The following is a 22,918-nucleotide window of genomic DNA, read 5'->3' as shown; positions in this document are numbered from 1 at the left end:
ACGGACCGATCTCCCGTCTCATCTCGAGCGCTGCCACCAATAAGACGTTATCACGTAAACATCTCGATCGTAAACCTAATTTACAAACAACCAATGTTTGTTATTGTGGGGAAATCTTGTATAGATAACCCAGGTTCCCAGGAATAGACGTATGTGACTTGCGCTCGTAATTTGACACAGCTCGTAGAGCTCGCGTGGCGCGTGTGCACAGAGCAGTTGGTGGCGAATTAATAACCTTTTTGTTTAGCTAGTAAAGGCTTTATTGATAACCGTCTGACATTTATTCGTTTTATGTTATAGGAAACTATTTTTATATTCTTATCCCAAAACATTGTACATTGAACAGAGAAATAGTTCGTGTATGGAAAACAATTCAAGACTTAAAAAAAAAAATGTGTGCGTGTACTAGAGTACACACGTAAGAAGTGAAACTTCTTTATGTCCTTATTTTTCAAAAAATAATTTACTATATACAATATTACAGAAATACGTTAGTCACACGCTCGTCGCTACCTACTTAAATATTTACACCGGCCGCTGCTGCAACTCGCTCGCTTCGCTCGCTCGGCTCGTGCGGTAGTTCAAAAGTTAACCTCAGATGCTCGTCGCTTCGCTCCTCGCTACCTATTTACATATTTACACCGGCTGCTGCTGCAACTCGCTCGCTTCGCTCGCTCGGCTCGTGCGGTAGTTCAAAAGTTAACCTAAGATGCTCGTCGCTTCGCTCCTCGCTACCTATTTGAATATTTACGCCGGCCACTGCCGTTTTCAGCTTATAAAGGATTTCGACTTAGGCGGATTTTGATTGGACAGAGAGTTTGAGGTTTATTCTTATAAATTTTGAATTCATAAAATTATAATTGAACACCTGACACCAATCAAGCAAACACGTGTTTACGTGAGTCATAGATTTATTATCGTATACTCCTAAAATGTTTTCTAAGAAACAATAGTGTACAAACTTACATTGTCGGCACGTTCTTAAAGTCGGTAACTTATTTTTGTTCGAACAATAGAGGTAATAAATTCCTAATGATCAAGTTGTAAAGGTTGTAAAATAAAAAATATTCTATATTAAAACGTATATAATATAATAATATGTGCGTCATTAATTTCTGACTGTTTCGAAATTTGGTGCAAAATAAAATAGTGTGTAAATAAAATTTGTAAAAAAATCAATAAAATAAAACAACAATTGAGTAAAGATCTATAGGCATATTATGTATGTATTTATACAAGATATGTATATATATTTATACAGGGAACTTCTCAACGTGTTATCTATGAAATTATACTTTTACTCAATTGTTTAATTTTATTTACACACTGTTTTATTTTGCATCAAATCTCGAAACAGTCAGAAATTAATGACGCACATAGTACATAATATATACATATTAAGACAGAGGTTAAGCTTAAATAACTTGAAAAATAAATAACATGATCACGCCCACGTGTTGGTGTTTTAAAAAATTCAATCATAAACTGAGAATAACTGTAAATATTTTAGAATTAGAAAAATAAATATGTACCACAATAACATTCAAGTATTAGAAAAAATTTATACATAATTCCACCCACGTGCTAGTGTATCTATACATATTATAAAAAAATTGAAAAAATTGAAAAATACAATCAAAAAGTGAGGTTAATTTTAAATAACTTAGAAAAATAAATACCATAATTACACCTAAGTATTAGAAAAAGATATGTAATTACTTACTTTTTTTTTAAATTCACTGGAATTAGAATGATTAAAATAAACACTTTGATTGTGCTGATCACTTTAATATAATATTATCACGTCACCATAGAGCGTTGGAAATAAATACGAGTGCAATAGAAAAACGGTCAAGTAAAGTGGTAGGACGTACGTTAAAACGATACGATATCCCTACTCCGCTGGAGAAAGTATACGTCGAATCACGCGTGGTAGGGATAAGAAAAAAAATGTCACGAGTACGGCGTAACGCAAAAATGTAACGCGCGCGGCGTAACGCAAAAAATGTAACGCGCGCGGCGTAACGCAAAAAATGTAACGCGCGCGGCGTAACGCAAAAAATGTCTCACAAAATTTTTGTCCACCCCCGATAAAGAAGTTTCACTTCAAAATACATAAATATAAATACATTTATAATATTGAATTGTTAGTTAATCCATTGAGCCCCGAACGGCCCGATCGGTCCACGACACAATAGATTTTCTATTGTGTCTGTGATTCCGGGGCCTGAGTTATTAAGTGCAAATTTAACTGACGCAATCCATAAATTAATATTTTTATTCACAGACAATAATGAATGAGATCGTACCATTTATTATATCCGGGGTCCACGTGATCCAACGCGACCAACCGTTGAGTGCTCTCAACACATTCATTGAAGCTTTAGCGCGATGCAATCCTCCAGTTTCTATCAAACCGTAAGTATTTGTTCCCACAGCATTATTCTTAAAAATTTTGACACTATGCCGTATTTTACCTATGTATTCTTCTTTTGCAGACCAATGATGAAATATCTCGGAAAAACACATAACCTCTGGCATCGCATGACCCTCAATATGGAACAGATGGCTATCGATCAAGCGGCGGGAAAGCCTATACGCGATGCGCTTGAAATTTATGATTATGATGTAGAAACAACTACACCATCGGTAACTATTACTTACATATTAATTTTACTTAAAATATAGACTAAATATTCAATATTGAAATGTAATCTGTAATTTTGCTTTTCTCAGGAAATCATGGATTCATTGAGTGATATGTATGAATTGCTACAAGAGGAAGACATGTGGTCAGGATTATGGCAGAAACATGCCCGATATCGGGAGACCAATGTAGCTATTGCCTATGAACAACAGGGTTTCTTTGAACAAGCACAGGTAAGCCTGAAAACAATTTGTTTTTTACATACACATTATAGATAATTTAAACGTTCATGATGCCTAAATTTATTCCTTTTTATGAGTTGTAAATTGTTGTTTATATTTTAGGCGGCATACGACGTTGCTATGGCAAAATTAAAGCAAGAATACGCGACCAACCCTTCATCATATAACATGCACAAAGAATGCACGCTATGGACTCAACATTGGATTAAATGTGCCAAAGAATTAAATCAATGGGATTCTTTATTGGAATTGGGTTTAACGAGAAATGTTCGCGACCCGTTTTTGATACTGGAAAGTTCTTGGAGGAATCCAAATTGGCCTACAATGAAAGAAGCACTCGCAGAAGTGGAATATAATTGTCCAAAAGAATTGGGTGAGTGATATCTTCTTTTTCTCATATTGCGACTCGTAGTCAATTGTATGTCATAGATTTCAGTATTTCTCTTCTTATTTACTTTTTTTGCTACGATCAATATTTTTTATATAATAAAGTTATTCTTATACTGGTTCAAAGTATTTTTTCTATGTCGGTTCTAATAATGCTAAAGTCTAAACTCGATAAAGGTCTTACGTTAAGTTCATATGGTTGCAGCGTGGGTGGTGAACCTGTACCGCGGGTACCTGTGCATCTGCGCGGGCGGCGAGCAGCAGCTGGGCGGCGTGGAGCGGCACGCGGAGGCCGCCGCGGCGCAGTGCCTGCGCGAGTGGCGCCGCCTGCCGCGCCTCGTGTCGCACGCGCACCTGCCGCTGCTCCGCGCCGCGCAGCAGCTCATGGAGCTCAGCGAGGCGGCGCAGATACACACGGTGGGTATACACCCGTGCAATTACACGGACCTGGATGAAGTGAGACGGAGCTCAGGTAACGTGAGTAATCGTGTGGCGGCTGGGTGCAGTGCGGCGGAGTAGAGAGGAAGCACAGATACATCGTTAGTGTTGATGCGTGGTGGCCAGCGAAAGTTGAGTAGCGTGGAACGTTACGGGGATAGTGTGTCCGGTGTCCCCGAACCTGAACCGCGCCAATAGCAATGGAGACACTATCTATGCCACCTCAATGCCCGTGCGGGATCTTTTTACGAGATGAAAAACGGTCAAGTGTATATTCACGTCTGCACTGCCGTCTTAGGTTTCCAAAATAAAATTAGATTAGATTATTTTTTGCCTTTAATTTTTCTGGGCAATAATAAATATGGTTATCTGATGCGTTGGTGATCACAAAAATAATACAAAATATAAATAATATAACATTCATAATATTAGAGTACTTAAATGTTTTTTTCTTTACAGGGCTTAGTTCATAGCCGGCCAACATCGCTACATGACATGAAAGCAATCGTGAAAACTTGGCGCAACCGTCTGCCAGTGGTAGCAGATCCGCTGTCCCACTGGGGAGCTATTTTCACGTGGCGACAGCATCACTATCAGTTCATCGCTTCACATTATGACTCGCAAGCGGATCATGCATCCAACCATAGCATGCTAGGCGTGCATGCTAGTGCTCAGGTAAATACATAAGAAATTCGTCACTACTGTTACCTTGCTAAAAAAAATTCAATACCGTTAATAACGTTTTTGTTTTGTTTTTTCAGGCTATAATACACTTTGCCAAAATAGCGAGGAAACATAACTTGTCCGGCGTGTGTCTCGATTCATTGCATCGCATTTACACAATACCAAGTGTTCCCATAGTGGACTGCTTCCAGAAGATTCGACAACAAGTCAAGTGTCACATACAAATGTCTTGGACGGAAGGAAAGGACGAATTGCAAGAAGGCTTGGACATGATAGAATCGACAAATTTTAAATACTTTACGAAAGAAATGACGGCTGAGTTTTACGCGTTCAAAGGATTGCTTTTGGCTCAATTGGGCAGGTCTGAAGATGCGAACAAAGCATTCGCAGCAGCTGTTCAACTACATGACACATTGGTGAAGGCTTGGGCACTTTGGGGAGATTATTTGGAGCAAATATTCATTAGAGACCCGAGACAGATATCAGCTGGTGTGTCGGCCATGACGTGCTTCTTGCACGCGTGTCGGCACCAGAATGAATCGAAGTCGAGGAAATATTGCGCTAAGGTATGTTAAATTGTAATTAAATGTTTGCTGACTATGTTCTACTTATCCTTTTTAATTTAAAGATAATATGAAAAACTTTCCAAATTGATAAGAACATTTTACTTTCTTCGCTTTTTTATAAAAAATAGAAATGATTAGAATGGAACATTTTGAAATATAACATGTTTTTAATTTTAATTTTATTTATTTCTTATATTATCAGGTATTATGGATGTTGAGTTTCGACGACGACAAGAACAGTTTAGCGGACGCGTTGGATAAATACAGTGTTGGTGTACCGCCGGTACAATGGTTGCCATGGATACCACAACTGTTGGCTTGCCTTGTTCAGTATGATAGTAATGTGATACTCAATCTGTTGAGCCATGTGAGTTTCTTATTTTTTATCCTATATTCTAGTTTCCAAATAATTATATTTAGATGTGATTGAATTCGTTTAACAAGTACCTTTTTGTACAAAAAATAATATATATTCATTTGAGTTAAAAGCAAATCTTATCGTAATTTAAAGGTTGGAAGATTGTATCCTCAAGCTGTATACTTCCCAATACGCACATTGTACCTGACACTAAAGATAGAACAACGAGAGCGGCACAAGACCGCCGAATTGTCTGCTCATCTACCATCTACATCTACGGTTTGTATAAATTCAATATTATGATAAATTATTTTTGAGATTTTCCTCAATTTTTTGAGTTTATTTGGTATAGATTTTTTCAGCATTAAGTATTAACTTTTCATTTATTTATTATATCGTCTAAAATGAAAATAAGTATAGACCTATAAAATAAACTGTTGCTTATGACTGTCTATAGGTTCTGGTTTTGACTAGCTAGATTTGAAATGAAAACTAAGAAATGTTAAAAAAATTGCAGATGAAATAATTTTGAAGTTTTTATCTTTATAAACAATGAAATTTCTTTTCTTGCCTATGATTTTTCGAACAATCTTTCCTCAATTCTACCATCTATATAACTAATACAGGCTGCAAAGACCAACGAGGGGGGGTCCACACCAAGCAGCACGAGCAGCGGCGGCAGTGCGGGCGCGGCAGAAGCTGGGCCCATCAAGGCAACGCTGCCCATGTGGCGCTGCTCCAAGATCATGCAGTTACAGCGCGAGATACACCCCACTGTGCTGTCCTCGCTTGAAGGGATCGTGGACCAGGTATATAGAGAAAAATACAGCATTTCGACTATCACAATAAAAAAATAATACAATATATTTACTCCGACTATAAATGTCTCTATTTGTCAATTATCGACCAATTTGGTGATTGTTTAAATCAATCTTTTTTGAGCGAAAAAAATTAAATTCTTTACTTTTTATTTATGAGAGAATTGAGTCAAAAAATGCTAGAGAAAATACAAAAAAAAAATATACAATTGTATGCGTGATAGTTTAGTTGAAGCTACCATTGATAATGTAAACACAAAAGTTGTGATGATTATCTATCATCTCAAACTTACAATTTCACGCATAAACAGCTGATTTTATTAATAACTCAGGAACCACAGACACAATAGAAAATCTATTGTGTCTTGGACCGATCGGGCCGCTTGGGGCTCAATGGGTTAAATAAAATTTTTCTGCATGAAATTTGTAAAGGTCACAGTTAATTAATAATCTGTATCAGTACAACCTTCACTCGCGTTCCGCCACGACCTCCAGCCACTACTTACTAACCCATTAACATGTATCCCATATCTCCAGATGGTATGGTTCCGCGAGAACTGGTACGAGGAGGTCCTCCGGCAGCTCCGCGCCGGGCTCGCCAAGTGCTACGTGGTCGCGTTCCACCACCGCGCCGCAGTGGGCGTGGCCACCGTCACACCGCACACGCTCAACTTTATCAAGAAGGTCGTGTCCACGTTTGGCATTGGCGTCGGAATGAGTGAGTATCCTACTATATTATAAAGGCGAAAGTTTGTAAGTATAGATGTATGGATGTTTGTTACTCTTTCACGTAAAAACTACTGAATGGATTTGAATGAAACTTTACCACAATATAGACTAAAACATCAGAATAACACATAGGATAGGTTTTATCCCGGAAATCCCACGGGAACGGGAACTATGCGGGTTTTTCTTTGAAAACGCGGGCGAAGCCGCGGGTGGAAAGCTAGTATAGTGTATGTGTGGGGTGGACTGATAATGGGTGGGTGCGTTTCATGTTCATTGATGATCAGCAACAGGAAATAATAGGTAGTTTTGAGTTATTGAATGGATTGTTTATTATTTTTATTTCTATTGTTAATTTTGTCGAAGAAATTTTATGGAGATGACGCTGATTATATCTAGTGATGCGCATGAAATGTATCCTTAACCCATTGAGCCCCGAACGGCCCGATCGGTCCACGACACAATAGATTTTCTATTGTGTCTGTGATTCCGGGGCCTGAGTTATTAATAAGACTTAAATTATATACAGGGTTTCACGTATACATCCCGTAAACCTAAGTTCCATTGACCACAGTAGTCTACATATGGGACACCCTGTATAAGATGAAATTACAATGTGACTATACACGTGGTTTTTTATCGTTATAAGTTTAGATTCCAGTGGTTTTCATTCTCAAAATGTAATACAATGGTAAATTTTTTCAGCTCTAGCATATGATTTTAACGAGCCAGCTATAAACTTCTTGAAAATAAATAATGAAAAGTTTTGCTATTGGCCTAAAAGATGAATTTTCAATTCGTAATTTTGAAATTTATTTTGTGTTTTTTGTAGAAACAAATTTTATTTCCTGAAAGTTTATTATCAACGTTTATTTTCCGATGAATATCTATCGAAGGGTAATTAAAACGTTTTATACAAAATAAAGTTTTATTAGTTAACATTATTTTTATCATAAATTAATTTCAAGTTTAATTTCAGAGCATTCTGGGAAGGTGAAGGTCGATTAGTTTTTGTTTTTTCCTATTAAGTTTTGATTTCTAATATTGATGAATAGCCAGGATAATCCAAATGTCAATTTCGCCAATAACGATGTGAGAAATTTTGCGAAAGATATATTTAATTCTAAACCAACAAAAAAATTATTAATTTAATAATTTTGGATTATTCTGTAGTAGATATACTAACAATTAATTGACATTACTAACATTTTCTTTGAAATATTTCATTCAGGCATTATCGATGGAAGATAAAGCATTAGATTCAACAAGTAAAAGCTCATCTTACCTCAATGCTTGCAGGCAACAAACATTTTTGTTTATTTATTTTTTTGTGTAATGTTGCTTTCTTCTTCATTAATTATTATTTTAAGTTGGTTTGATTTTATTAGAATGAAATAACGTTGCACTAGGCTCACGTATTTATCGAGATCAATGAAATATTATGCGAGGCACTCCGGATTTCATCGAAATCATTATTTTTTTGCAGCTTCTTTTAAAAGAAACTGTGTGTAGACAGAAATCATAACATTTCTATTTACACCATATATTTGAAAGTGATATTATACCTAGTATTTTATTTTATTAATATTCATCTACATACATACTGAAATTCCTCTTTTAAATTCTCTTTCATGCTGCTATAGCAGACTATCTTAGTGGGTATATCAAATTAAATATGTGTCTGCATCAATTATTTGCAAATGTTATTGATTTATCCTTTATACGTTATGTATGTAACCGAAAGTGTTCCTATCCCATGTTGAGTTAAAAAGTGATTATTTAAAAGTTTACTCACGATATGTATTGCACATATAGTTAAATATCACTTTGTCACAATCCAGTAGATTTTTTATGTATTCACGCTATGCGATTTTACGTTTTTATGTTATTTTGCGGCTACACACCCCTTTTGCATTAGTGGAATGAGCTTTTTATGGAATACTTTGATGTGTGTCAATTCATTGTTGCATATGCGAGCGTCGTTATACACATACTCCATTTTGTATGTCTACAGAAAGTGTTACAAGTTCTGTAAGTGGTGCATTCTCTTCAGCTGCATCGGAGAGCCTCGCGCGGCGCGCGCAGGCCACGGTCCAGGACCCCGTGTTCCACAAGATGAAGACTCAGTTCACCGCCGACTTTGACTTCACCCAGCCCAACGCCATGAAACTGCAGAACCTCATACAGAAGCTACGCAAGTGGGTCAAGATCCTAGAGGCCAAGACGAAGGTGCTGCCAAAGTAAGTAGAGTCGGGCTCGAGGGCGACGACGAGGTAAATACGCTTATTATCTTTTGTGCCGTCCCTTAAATCTAAGGTTATATAGAATAAAGTAGTGGCTTGTCACTTTAACACTCACTAACACCTAACGCTTGTAATTTAACGCTCATTCATTTCCGATACTTGATTGATCAATTTTTTAATCATATTTTCTATTTTTCCCCGTTTTAGATCGTTCCTAATTGAAGAGAAATGTAGATTCCTATCGAACTTCAGTCTAAAGACTGCGGAAGTGGAACTGCCAGGCGAGTTCCTCTTGCCCAAGCACACTCACTACCACGTGAGGATAGCTCGGTTCATGCCGCGCGTGGAGATCGTTCAGAAACACAACACGTCCGCACGTCGACTGTACATCCGCGGTCACAATGGAAAGATTTATCCGTATCTAGTTGTGAACGACTCTGGGCTCGGAGACGCAAGGCGGGAAGAGAGGGTATTGCAACTGCTGCGCATGCTGAATCATTACTTGGGCAAACAGAAGGAAACTTCGAGAAGGTTCCTGCACTTCACGGTGCCGCGAGTCGTATCGGTGTCGCCGCAGATGCGTCTGGTGGAAGACAACCCGAGCTCGTTGTCCCTGTTGGATATCTATAGAACTGAATGCGCGAATAGGTAGGTTCTTTTTTTTATAAATGCTAAGTTTTAGACCTCTTGAAAAATGCCTGGTGGTATATTAGAAGAAGATATTTTGGGTTATCATTTTTAAATGTATGCATAAATACATTATTTATATGATTATCTTCATATCAAATCATATATTTTTTCGCATTTATAAATTCAGCATTTTGTGCAATTAGAAATAAGCGTATTGTATGATGTAGGGGCGTGGAGTACGACGCGCCAGTTGCCCGTTACTACGAGCGATTAGCCGCTGTTCAGGCGCGCGGCTCGCAGGCGTCACATCAAGTGCTACGAGATATACTGAGAGAGGTACGTTGTCTCACCGGAAAACGCTAAATCTTATAAAAAATTAATCTGTAACTATTCTAAATTCGACTCAATTCGTATCCTTTTTAATTCCTAATTTTTTCTGTTATCGTTATTCCCTTTCATGATTTTTGCTAGCGATAACAACAATTTTTGTGGGTAGGTGTGAAATCTATTGCTTAAAATTTCTTTGAAGTGAAAATGTTAACAATTTTTACTTGAAATAAATTTTTAACAAACAATATTACACCCTATCATGTATATCATTTGCCAACATACACATAAGCTACATATTCCACAGGTGCAAGCAACAATGGTGCCCCGCGGACTCGTCCGCTCGTGGGCGGCGGGCACGTTCCCCGCGCCCACCGACTACTGGACGTTCCGCAAGATGCTCACACTGCAGCTGGCCCTTGCAGCCGCCGCAGAGTATGCACTGCACCTCACGCGGCTCAGCCCCGACCAGCTCTACGTGCATCAGGACTCGGGCCTGCTCAATGTGGCGTACTTCAAGTTCGATGTCGACGATGTTACCGGTGTGTATATGTGCTCTTAGTAGAGCTCCTATAGGTAACGTTCCGCAAGATGCTCACACTGCAGCTGGCGCTATATCTTGAATAACACACTCAAGCTAGAGCAAGAGCTCTACGTTGATATTTTTTTAAGGAGAGGTATTTATTAAATATTTTATCATAAAATTCATGCCTGATCTAACGTTATTCTACATTTGATGAAGTCTTCAGTTACGACGTCAAAGTTAATCTAAACGCTAACGCTAACTACTCATTGTGGAGCTCGTTATCTTAGATGCGCAGAGACAAATAAATACATATATGAATAAGAAATATAATGAATACTCCCTGTTCAAAAAAATAACATTAACAACAATTAAATACGATGTTTTGATTGACGGTAACGCATTAATTTGTTTAGTTTGTAAGATAATTAAAATATAGGAATAATGCATGATTGTAATTAGCTACGCCCACTTTACGTTATGAAATGTATGCGCACGTTTGTAAAATTCAAATAACACAATCGTTCTTTCAATTCCAATTAAAACGAATTAAACAGCATAATTAATACTCCTATTCAACTTTTAGTCCAGTACAAATGGACACGTAAAATGACATATTGGGAACACGTAATGTTCACTTTGATTGCTTCATAGTGTCACTTTACTTGAATTACGGTTTTGATGGAAGTCGTGTGATTTAGGGCATGCGGTATCTTTAGGAAACTTGTTATATCGTATATGCATATGAACTGATCAGCGAATTAGGTAAATGAGGCGAGTAGGCAACTAAGCAAACTTTTATTTTAATAATATGAAGTAATTACGGCTTAAGCTCGATCCTTCATAAAACCAATGTATAATAATTGTTGATGTATAACAATATAGGTACTACATATACTCAAACTCAAAATAAATACTTTCAAAATGCTACTGTTGTTACCTTTGTAACTAAATTTTATTTTAAAAGCGAGCTATTTCAAACGTTCGTAGTGCCTTAAAATTATACTGGCATAAAAAATAGTGAAACTTTATTTGAAATAAAATAGTATAATGTAAACTGGAGATGAAAAACCTTACCTATTGATCAAAGTCAAGTAAAACCTTTAGAAATTTGTAATCAATAAATAGAATTAAAAAACACGAATAAAAACTTGTAGCGTTTGATTGGATATTTATTACTTTTGCATTTTATGGTACTTAATTACAATCATTGTGAACCAATATGCCTCCCGCGACTTCTCTCGCGAGCATTTAAAATTCCCATTCGCTATTTCAACGCCTTTCATTATTTTCCCAACAGAAAATATTTTGTCACTACTCAAAAATTTCCATCCATTATTTTAATAAAAAAAATAATGTAAACGTAACAGACTAAAATATATATTAATGTGAATATTTATTCACTGAAACTGTAACTATCAATGACAAAATACCAATCAAACGAAAGCATAATAAGGCTTCTAAGTACTATATCAGTTATTACTAAATAGTCCTTGCATCTAGAAAAGTAATATAATTTTTCTTGGAAGCTTTTTTACCATTGCCAACTTAAAACCAGTAGCTAGTTAATTAAGATTCATCCGAGAATGTGGAGCGGTTTTTATGTTATGGAGATAAATATACGGTACTAAGGACGATTGATAATTCTCAAATCAATTTATTTTTTTATGGCAAGCACAATCTGGTGGCTATTGAATTTAAAATATTCATACAGTATTTTTGAATTCAATGAAATGGAAATACATTTAGTGGAACAAGTAATTGTAGAAGCGCGAATGTATCCTATTATTTTATGGGTTGATATTAAAATTTTAAAAATTTATTGTTCTCGTGAGATTGCCGTAATATTTATTATGAGAAATACAAATCAAACAGACATTAGTTCTTACACATAATTTATATTTAAGGTAAAAATTTTCACAATTTATTTTAACGATTTTAAATACCAGATCCGCAATAAAACCGTAAAAATGGTTTTCATTATATTTAAGTTCTAAAAGAATATAAGATTAATGGAAGCCCGACAACCTTGCATTCCTTAAACAAGTTTTGCATTTTTATTCTTTTACATAGACTCACTCCGCTTCATTTAATGTTATTCTTTTGAATGTACTTTTTGCGCCATTAAATTTAGCTTTAATAACTGCAAGACGTCCTGTCTTATATTTATATTGCAATATCGATGTCCACTAAACTTTACTGTGTATCAAAGGAAGTTAAAATAATCAAAGCTCCAATTTTATATAACAAGGTCGTCACTAGCCGTGTTGTGCAATCACATGGGTGTATGATATTTTATTTTTATGCTATACATGATCCGTAAGTAGGTATATGTTCCAGTGGCTGCCGGATGTATTCGCAATAACTTGCATAATTGAGCAATTTAAATAATAATTAGAAGCTATATGGCTATATGTAAATGTTTTGGCTTATTTTTATTTTAATCCACCATGTCAATGTGCGATCAGCTTCAAGGTAAAATACAGGGTGTTTTGCACATGGACCGACATGATTTTTTGGGGGGTGGGAGGGGTCATGTGCTATTCTCCCCCGTGAGACCCAATATCCTAAGTCTCACGGTAGTCTAGATATGTTTTTTTAATTTTTTTGAAATCTACGCGAAATCTTGCCTTTAAATCGTCTTTACTTTTTTGTTTGTGGTTATAATACCACAAAACAAAGTATGCTTGTATTCTACAATGTTTTCTTATTCTAAATAAATCATTACATGTTACAATTGATATCCACAAAAAAACTTCTGAGCTTTCAAAGTGGTAAATCGGTGTAAATGTTATGAAAAGTGACAACTTATCAATTCATTAAAAAAAAACTAAAGTTCATTTTGAATTTAGCTTTTTTTTAAAAAGTTCTTTACTTATTACCCTTTCTAACGATATGCTACATGACAGAAATAATACATCAGGGGTCGACCTAAGAGATATTTTGTTGCTAGGGTCAAGATAATGAAAATACGTTTTTTTATGTTAAGTTGTTTTTATTAAATAGCAAATTTTAGCCATAGGCATAGCAGATTTGCTATGCCTTCATGGCTAAAATTTGATCGCTTCTCGGCCTTTTGGCTAAGATCAAAGTGTAGTATCTGTTCTTTTCAGCTTAATATTATCTTGACCCTAGCACAAACAAACGAATGCATATTAATAATTGTAATCTTCCATACTTAAACCAATAATCGGTGCTTTTTATTTCTTTTAAGTTGTTTGCAGAACTGCTTTGTCGTGTTCTTGCTGCTCTTGAAATAGAGCGATATATTGAAAGAGATAAAACATTAATAAGGTTAATCATGGATTATTTGTGATCATAAGAACGGTTATGTTTATTTATTTTGTGCGATAATAGTGAATTGGGATAATATGTTTTATAAGTAGATATGACTTTTCAATACATATAATTTTTTTAAGGATGTTATTGAAGTTAAAGAAAAAAAATTAAGGTCTCAATTACTTTTTCTTGGAAACCTTCAGTCTACTTTTTCATATATAAAACTAAAACTACATTTAAAAGATTTGAATGTTATCCGCATCCTTATTGATTAGAGAGCGAGTTACCAATCCCAGATCTACATCTTGCAATATTTGACCACCAAAGCTTTTTCTTTGATAAAAACTTTTACAACAATAACAACATAATTAACAAAATATTCTCCACAGGTGAACTAGACGGCAACCGGCCCGTACCTTTCCGACTCACACCAAATATATCGGAGCTGCTCACAACCGTCGGAATCACTGGCCCGCTCACAGCATCCATTATAGCGGTCGCTAGATGCCTGGTTACGCCTAACTTTAAGGTAATTATTAGTAGCTGGTTGTAATTGAGATAAAATGATTTTACAAAAGACACACGCACACATAAACACGCATGCACTCACACATATACATACACGTCAAACTTATAACACCCCATTATTTTTGCGTCGTATGTTAAATATTGCAGTAGCTAGTAGTTCGGGAATGATGTAGCTTTCTTGGTTGGTGGAAGAATTTTCTAAATTGGTTAAGGCATTCTTCCATAATATATAAAACTAAACTTCTCTTTATATTAATGCAGATAAAATTAATGTATTATTGGATAAGTTATTATGGCAAATTCAACTTTTAATAAATGCATCTTAAAATTTGATAGGGCAAAGCCCACCACTTTTTCTACTATAAGAATAAAAATAGATATAAGTAATATTTTTAAACTCTATTTTATAAGTACACAACGTTCTGGATTACAGATATTTTTTTTATAATTCTACTTTAATAGATATCGTTAGTTCACTCTATCATATGTACAAGTATGGCAATTATTCTGTCATACAAAGAGGCACTTTATTCCTATTTATTTGTACAGATTACTGTGATGCTCTGTGAACTACGTTGTTGTGCCAATGAGTCATACATCTTGACTATAAATTTATTTAGTCTCATTAAAAAAAAATAGAGATTATATTTTTTAAGATGACGAAATTAACATAGACACCTGGGAGTTGGTTCACAAACGACTCTTTATATGACAATTCCGGCTTCGCATTTATAAATTTCATTTCAAAATTAAATTGGTTGTATCCGTGAGAAATTAAAATTTTCGTTTCCAATTGAAATTTTTTAAACTTCCGATTACGAAATGTTTAATTAGATATTTTTCACTCAAAATATTTTATTGAGTGATTACTTAGACAAATTGATGCAAGTAATAGAATTGCTCAGGCAATTCTAATGAAATATAGGTAAAAAATATGCGTTTTAATTTTGGGTATTTTTTTTTTAAATAAAATACAGTGTACTTTTGTTAATTGACTATTCATTTATTAAACCACAATTAAGTTGTAGATTGCTACACTTTTGCAATAAATAATAGAAGATTATTATCACTTGATTTTTTATTTAACTTGTTGGACATTGAAAATGAAACACAAGTATGAAGTAACTATTATAATAAGGCAAGAGATGTTTATTTCTTCGCGTTCATTTAATATTTAATAATCAAATAATATCTAAAGTAATATTGAAATTTTACAATGTAATAATAAACCCATTCAACTTATACAATATACATCATTTTGACTATTAGCTAAATCAAGGGTTTGTCTCAAGGCCATAAATTCTTCACATTATTAATTTTCACATAAATATTTTTAAATGCTGGAAATTTTTGCCATCTATAAAATATTGTGTGACTTTGATAAAGGTTATAGTGGCAATGAATATTTTTGACATTTACTCGTGTTGGAGTATTTTAAAGGAAGGCATAATGCAAAATGCAAATTGAATGTTCATTGATTTATTAAAGGTTATCCTGTTTATAATTATTATTCACATCACTTAACCTGTCTAACTTTGTAGGTTGTCGGTTAAATGTGCAATATCGCAGATATTTTAAGCGTTTGTAATCGAATCTATTTCGCTTCCTATCATAATCATGAATATATTATTGTTTCTTTTTTTAAACCAATCTGTCATGAAATTTGTAAATTATGTAAATGTTAGGTACTACATTTATAGATACAACTAAAGTGAATATTTCAATCAATTGTATCATTTTCTCCTCTCAATGGATAATATTATGGATTTCAATGTTAACCATAAGTACTTTCGCAGATACAATCCATCCTAAGGACAATACTTCGTGATGAAATGGTGACGGGCTATCGCAAGCGTTTGGAAGACAAATCTGGCGTGCCCACCCCAGGCACCTCTACAGAGAACAAAACCACGGAAATAGACAACGAGACCATAGTGAATATGGTGAACAAGGCGGTGACAGTTATCATGAATAGACTGAACTCCCTCGCCTTGTTCGACGGACCAGACAGCAAAGTGGCAACTCTGGTCACTGCTGCCAACAGCCATGACAACCTATGCCGAATGGACCCAGCGTGGCACCCCTGGCTATAAACTTCAATATCCTTGTTATATATTTGTTTTTAATAAATATTGATAAGTTAGTATAAAAAGTTATACATGTTAAGGATCTGTTAGTTTATACAAACGGTAAGTATTTTTTATTTAAGATACGGTATGTTTTTAAAGATTAAAAAGGGTATGACTGCTAATTAAGTGAAGGACAATCGTGGAATTGGACTTGGACTGTGATCTCGTGTAACTCGAAATTAAATACTATCACATTATCTGTTGTTTTATTTCACATCCCTCATCCCTGTTTTTGTGTCATTTATAAATTATAGCATGTAAGCGCGAAATTGTTTGTAGTATACATATTATTATTAAACGTTAACATTTTTACTACCCCAAATGACAGTATTTAAATACAATGTACATTTATACTGGAGAAAGTATTACTAGGTGAACAACGTTTCATCAAGAGTACATCTCACTACGTTGGTACGTCTTTGCAAAGAAATCAAATAACATTCGTTCACTTTCATTCATTTGAAACGCAACAAGCGACGGTCGGAGAACGTACGTCGATCTCACGGGTTTGTTAGATAGTAAAACCGATTCTATCACATAAACAATGCGAATGAAAGCTTTGTAATAAAGGGGTATCTGGGGAATATTGAAGTCTCTATTATGGCACGCCATTGAGCTAGTCATTACAGTGTATGAGGCAATAATTAATATTTTTTTATTGATAAAGCCTAAAGGCTAAAAGAGCTTTTAATGGAAAAGTTATTTTATGCAATTGAGATATTTTAAACATAGCCTAATGTGATAAAGACTAAATTCCCAAATAAAAATGATATAAATAGTGATCTGCAAATTAATGTTATTGGTGATATTATATCATCACACAAACTCACAAAAAATTGAAGTACCTATGTTGGCAAAAAAAAACAATAACAACAAAAATATAATCATTTTTATGTTGTTATTGTTTGTTTTGTTACCGTTAGGCAAAGGACGTCATTCATAGATGTCAATGCAAATATAGGGTCCTAAGCGTTAGGTTGATAGGGTAGGTTCTAGGTAGGTGGTTTCGGCGGTCGGATGGCAGAGGCTCGGCGGCGGGTGGCGGCGGGCGGCGGCGGCCAGCGGCCGGTAACAGGTCGCGCGGGGCGGGTTGCCAGGCGCGGTGTCGGCGGCGCGGGGCGCGGCGCGCGGGCGCCACGTCGCCGGCCCCCGCCCGCCGCCCCACCCCCGCCCGCCGCTGCCGCTTCGGTATATTCCCGTGTCTCAGTCAGTCCGCTTCGCGGCGTCCGTTTCATTGACGGTGTGTAGCGCCTCTCGCCCTCTCGTTGCAAGTATCCGACCTCTGGATCAGACCGTTTGTGACATTCGACAACCCCGCCCCGTGCTTTTTCCCGAGTGGCATTTCGATTAGTGCGAAGAGTGCATTTACTGTGCACGACCGGCGACTCCTCCCGCCTTTATTTATGTTGTCGTTGTGGTGTGGTGAATATTTGTGCTGTACAGACGATAACCGGATTATCTGTGCGCTCGAGTTTGTGGATATTATAAGCGATCTGCGGCTTTTCCGCGAAGGTGAGTGAAATTTTCTCGTAACGTATGTTGTCGTCGTACAAGAGACGTCGTAGTGCTACGACGTGGCGGCCACCAATATACTACATAAATCATGTAGCGAGCTGGATGAGACGTAGTTCCTGTAAATAGTGCATAGAATATTCGTTTTATCAACATTACAATTTCATCTAGCAGACTGAATCTTTTTACACGTAGACACTTCGCATAGATTGTTGACGTGACGTCATTCATTGGCCAGGACGTAATTCTTGGAATTCGAGATCAATCGGTACTGTATCGCTAAAAGCCGGAGGCACCGGTTAGATTCTTGTTAGAATCGGTGTTATCCCACTATTCCATATGGTGGACGGAAACGAATAGGTAAGAAAACATGGAGGAGAGCGGGCGTAGGCGCGGGGCGGTGCGCGGCCGGTCAAGCGACCGCATTCCATGTGGGATGCAGGACTGTACGCAATGTCAGTGTGACTCGGAGTTTGCCGCTCCTGCACTGACCAATGCACATTTGCAACACTGTATCCGATGGAATGTTCGTGTGCGTTTCGGAATAATTGTACTATTCCTATGTTAATTGTGGGCGTTGATTGACATGACGGCGCAAGTCTCGTGCTGATGCCACCCACGTTACAATATATTAAGACATCATTAATTAAACTGCATTCATTTATTATCAACTTTTAGGAACTATCCTAAATTATGGAATTTTCTATGAGGAATGTTTTTAAATGGTTTAAAGCTAAGGTTTGATCGAGATACGCTTGTTTTTATTGTGTGGCTTTTTGTAAACAAACCAACCTAACCCAACTTAGGGTTTCCATATGGCCTGGAACCTTCTTAAGTGGTTTTAACAATTACCTACAATTTGAATGTATTTTTTTGGAAGCTAAGACTTACAAATTAATAACTTGAAAGCCTACTTATTTTATTATAAACATTTCGTTTGAAATGTTTGATGAATCCTCATCTTGTCTACAATTTGAAGTCAATAATAAACATTCAGAAATTTAACATGATTTTAACATCAAAGTAATCACAAGTCGATTTAGAAAGTTGTCGCTATCTAGGTACCTATATGTTCAACTTCGATCTGATGTGCTACCTAGCTAGATAGGTATTATTATGTCGAATAATTGTGATTGATGTTGATGTCGAAAATTCCAGTACAAACAAGTAGACGTACAAATAGATAGGCAGGTACCTACTACCTAGTACCTACGAGACTAATTTGTTTGTATTTGTGGAAAGCTTAGGTACCTACATACCTACGCTACCTACCTATACATATTGAAAATTAAAATTAAAGCTCTTGCGATATGGATGCCTAACTCCTAAGCCTAGCCTAACTTAATCTTAATCTACCTAACTAGTTATTTGAAACCGGATTTATGTTATGTTTTTGCCAAGGAGTAGGTATTGTTGGAAACAACTTGATGGATGAATAAATGATTAATGAACACAAAAATGAAAAAACATATTAATTTAGGTACCTAGGTAGGTAGTCAAAAAATAATATTTAGTTAATAATGTTAATATCTACCTAGTTATGTAAGTACAAAAATATGTAATGGTGGTAGGTACCTACCTAAATGTTAAAAACTAAAAAATATGAAATGACGATTCGAAAGCGCTTATAAAAGAAGTCTAATTGAATACCTACATATTGAATAAATAAATGTTTGAGTTTGAAAAAAACACGATGTTTGATGTTATTGCTGCAATAGCGATTGTTGCAGAACATCTGATGCAGTTCGTCAACCATGAATTTATTTGTTTATATGATAAATAATTATATAGTTATGTAGTTGTATTATGTATACAACATATACCTAGGTAGTTGAAAATTAGAAAATATTATACTAAAGCAACTTTAAAATGGTTGTTATCAAAAATCGATATTTCGCCCGTATTCCCTAGTGGGCTAGTAACTAGTGAGATACCTACGTCACGTAGGCAATCATAGGCATCCATATCTTGCTGGGTATTTTTAATTCCCATGTGGTTGAGTCAACATTATTACAACAATCCGCGTAATATTACTAAATGTGAATAATGAAATAATCCCTTGTAAAACCCCCAAATCCCAATAATACATGGTAATATTATACTGCAGGGGCTCGTCTCGTTATTACGACCAAAACATGATCGAGCCAATGAAAATAAAAACCAAAAACTCAAATTTAAAATGAATGAATGAACATTTAAACATGTTTAAATAATTCAAATACCATGGTCTATTACCTACAAATTTCAAGGTTTTCGAATGGCAATTAGCAAACCACTTTTTTCTAATTTATTAATGGCATAGGTAGATAAATGCAACACTCGTTATTTGCCACGGCACAACGCAGTGTAAGGAATACTTATAAGTTATAACTACTAAAGCAAGTTCCTATTTTAGTTTAAATAGAATAATGACAATATAACCACAATCTAGAAACCATATTCACACGATAATATGTTCAATATGCGAATGTAATAGATATAATATAACCTATGGACCTTCAGTCCAAATGAATTGCTTGCAATTTGTGAAGCATATTTTTTAGGTATAATTTAATTGAACTTTAGTGCATATATTGAATGATAATTGAAAAAGTAATTTAACATTAAAATGGCGCCCCATTTCATCATAATTAATCATGGGTTCGTAACATCAACCATTTCTCCGTTAATTGATAGAGACCGCAGGGTTCAAACACCGCCTACATCACATAATATGTGTTTATTTAATATTTATTATGTAATTTAAATACTCATAACTAGTATAGTAGGATAATGATTACCGTACTTAAATTGGTCAATATTATAAGAATGATGTCAAGAAATGCAAATTTTAATAAATAAAAATGCAACGCTCTTAATCTTAAAATAAATAGCAATCGTTTTTATGTAAATCAGATAAGACCACTAAAACAATCAATTAACATAAAATGTCAAGGATATTTGTCATTTTATACACCTGCCATATTTACTTCCGTATTTGAATTTTGAGAACGTGCCTGTAATTATTCAATCAGAATTTTTACACAATAATTTATTATGTAGGTACATATAAAAATAATGTTAAAATCGTTGATTAAAAACTCAGTATGTAGTATCATTATTATATAGGGTGTCCCAACAAGAACGCAAGATTTAAATTTGGCGCCATTCGAAGTGTCATTGTTTGACACATCAACAAGTGTTATTTTTTTTAGTAGAAGGTATAAGGTTAGTGAAAATGGAACGCTAAACGAAGGGTCAACGCATTCTCATTGTAAAATTTGTTTTACCAAAATAGTGAAAGTTTTGCGGCTACAGTACGCAAATTGCGATCAAAGAAATTGCGATCAGTAAAAGAGATTAATGGAAAAATTTGCTGAAATTGGGTCTGTTAGTGATGTAAAGACAACAACGCGCCTTCGACCTGGTCGATCAACCGAAAATATCGCAGCTGTATGTGATGATATCGCTCAAACTCCATCCATCTCAATTCAACACTGAGCTCCAAAAATTGGTGGTTCCGAATCCACTATGCAGCGAATTTTGACAAAAGATTTGCGTCTTGCATGCTGGAGGGGGTGTGGTTTCAACAAGACTTCACCACATGTCACACAACCAGAGAAACAATACAATTGCTGCATCAGTCATTTCTCGGTCATGTTACTTCACGCTTTGGGGACCATAATTGGCCACCTAGATCATGCGATTTAGGGGTTTTTTTGAAATCGATGGTTTATGCGACTAAGCCGACGATGACTCAAGCCTTAAAAGACGAAATTGGACGCTGTATTAATGAAATACCACAGCATTTATGTAAAACGGTCATTGAAAATTTCATTAAAGATCGCGTATGTGCCAGCAAAGCCGCGGTGGCCATCTCCCTGATGTGTTGTTCCAAACAAAACCTCATCTTGTCTACTTTACGATATAATATAGTTTTCACAATTTTTTTTTAATATCTGCGTTTTATATCAAATTTAAATCTTGCGTTCTTGTTGGGACACCCTATAGTTTGTAATTTCATTTATCTGTCCTAAAGATTATTAACAAGATTCTACCTATTGCAAGCTCATAATATAATATTATAACAGCAATGGAAGACGCTACACGAGAGATTATATGGGTTAATAACATTAAAGCTTCCACCATATTATCATAAACTAATTCATAAAAGTAAAAAAAAAATAGTGTCGCGACCGCAAACAAAACAAAGAGATGTGGTGATAACGCGGCGAGTTCCGAGAATTAACAAAGGAGCGTGTTTTAGCTATCTAAAACGAGATTAAAGGTCACCCAGATTGTGTAAATTTGACCCGACACCCGGACACCACGACAGATAATATTTAAATAACACAGTAACAAGATACTTATTAAACATCATTATGTGATTTATGTTTTTTTGTTATAGAAAATCGTATTATAATATGATGGGCGATGTTATTTAATGAATTAATAATATACGCATGAATAATTAATTGATTAATAGGCCAGTGGAAATTAACATTAAATTCGCAAAGCACGATGTAGATTTGAATTTTTGGTATGTTGTTTGGATCAGTTAGGGTGATGTAAATCCCAATTTGCAACTTCGAAAAAGTTGTGCTCGCTGCGCACCACGTGATAAACTGCGAAAATTTTGGACTTTTTTCACTTTTTGCTCTAAAAGTCATAAACTATGCGTTTCCGACAAGTATGATTCAGTACATAAATTAAGGTTATGAAATTTGCAACAATTTAAGCCTAATTAAAGCTCTCTAAATCTTATAGCGACTAAACTGTGGCCATTCGAAGATGGTTCATTTTTCCCGAAATATTGAAATTTTTAGTTTTGCTCCCGTTTGAAGCTTAGTTGTTATAAGGTTTAGAGAGCTGCGGTTAGGCTTAAATTGTTGCAAATTTAAT

At 35.4% G+C, this 22,918-nt stretch overlaps 2 protein-coding genes and 1 pseudogene across 4 annotated transcripts in view; all 3 read left to right on the top strand.

Annotated features, from left to right (window-relative positions):
* Window positions 1–16,722, top strand: part of Nipped-A (Transcription-associated protein Nipped-A) — a 33,927-nt gene extending 17,205 nt beyond the window's left edge. For 2 of the 3 annotated variants that reach the window (XM_090115276.1, XM_090115271.1), the window contains exons 32-48: window positions 2,288–2,418; window positions 2,499–2,649; window positions 2,737–2,880; window positions 2,992–3,262; window positions 3,482–3,693; window positions 4,174–4,389; window positions 4,476–4,964; window positions 5,167–5,331; window positions 5,476–5,601; window positions 5,949–6,131; window positions 6,678–6,858; window positions 8,881–9,106; window positions 9,317–9,757; window positions 9,967–10,075; window positions 10,374–10,608; window positions 14,258–14,397; window positions 16,193–16,722. In XM_090115276.1, coding sequence (XP_089971402.1) covers window positions 2,288–2,418; window positions 2,499–2,649; window positions 2,737–2,880; window positions 2,992–3,262; window positions 3,482–3,693; window positions 4,174–4,389; window positions 4,476–4,964; window positions 5,167–5,331; window positions 5,476–5,601; window positions 5,949–6,131; window positions 6,678–6,858; window positions 8,881–9,106; window positions 9,317–9,757; window positions 9,967–10,075; window positions 10,374–10,608; window positions 14,258–14,397; window positions 16,193–16,489 — 3,717 coding nt within the window. In that variant the 3' untranslated portion in view covers window positions 16,490–16,722. The remainder of the gene's footprint in view (window positions 1–2,287; window positions 2,419–2,498; window positions 2,650–2,736; window positions 2,881–2,991; window positions 3,263–3,481; window positions 3,694–4,173; window positions 4,390–4,475; window positions 4,965–5,166; window positions 5,332–5,475; window positions 5,602–5,948; window positions 6,132–6,677; window positions 6,859–8,880; window positions 9,107–9,316; window positions 9,758–9,966; window positions 10,076–10,373; window positions 10,609–14,257; window positions 14,398–16,192) is intronic. The other variant, XM_090115281.1, reaches the window with a different exon arrangement.
* On the top strand, window positions 13,650–13,860 carry LOC149910583 (U2 spliceosomal RNA; annotated as a pseudogene).
* A 998-nt stretch (window positions 16,723–17,720) lies between the features above and the next one.
* The window catches only part of mtgo (miles to go), a 46,352-nt gene continuing 41,154 nt past the window's right edge, over window positions 17,721–22,918 (top strand). Inside the window, exon 1 of the mRNA XM_090115247.1 lies at window positions 17,721–18,037. The gene's annotated coding sequence lies outside the window, so the exon portion shown is untranslated. The remainder of the gene's footprint in view (window positions 18,038–22,918) is intronic.

This window comes from Colias eurytheme, chromosome 2, assembly GCF_061535395.1.
Source record: "Colias eurytheme isolate Ceu_HAF_F1 chromosome 2, ilColEury1 Martin Lab GWU primary, whole genome shotgun sequence".
Lineage (NCBI taxonomy): Eukaryota > Metazoa > Arthropoda > Insecta > Lepidoptera > Pieridae > Colias > Colias eurytheme.
This window is presented reverse-complemented; position numbering and strand designations above follow the sequence as displayed.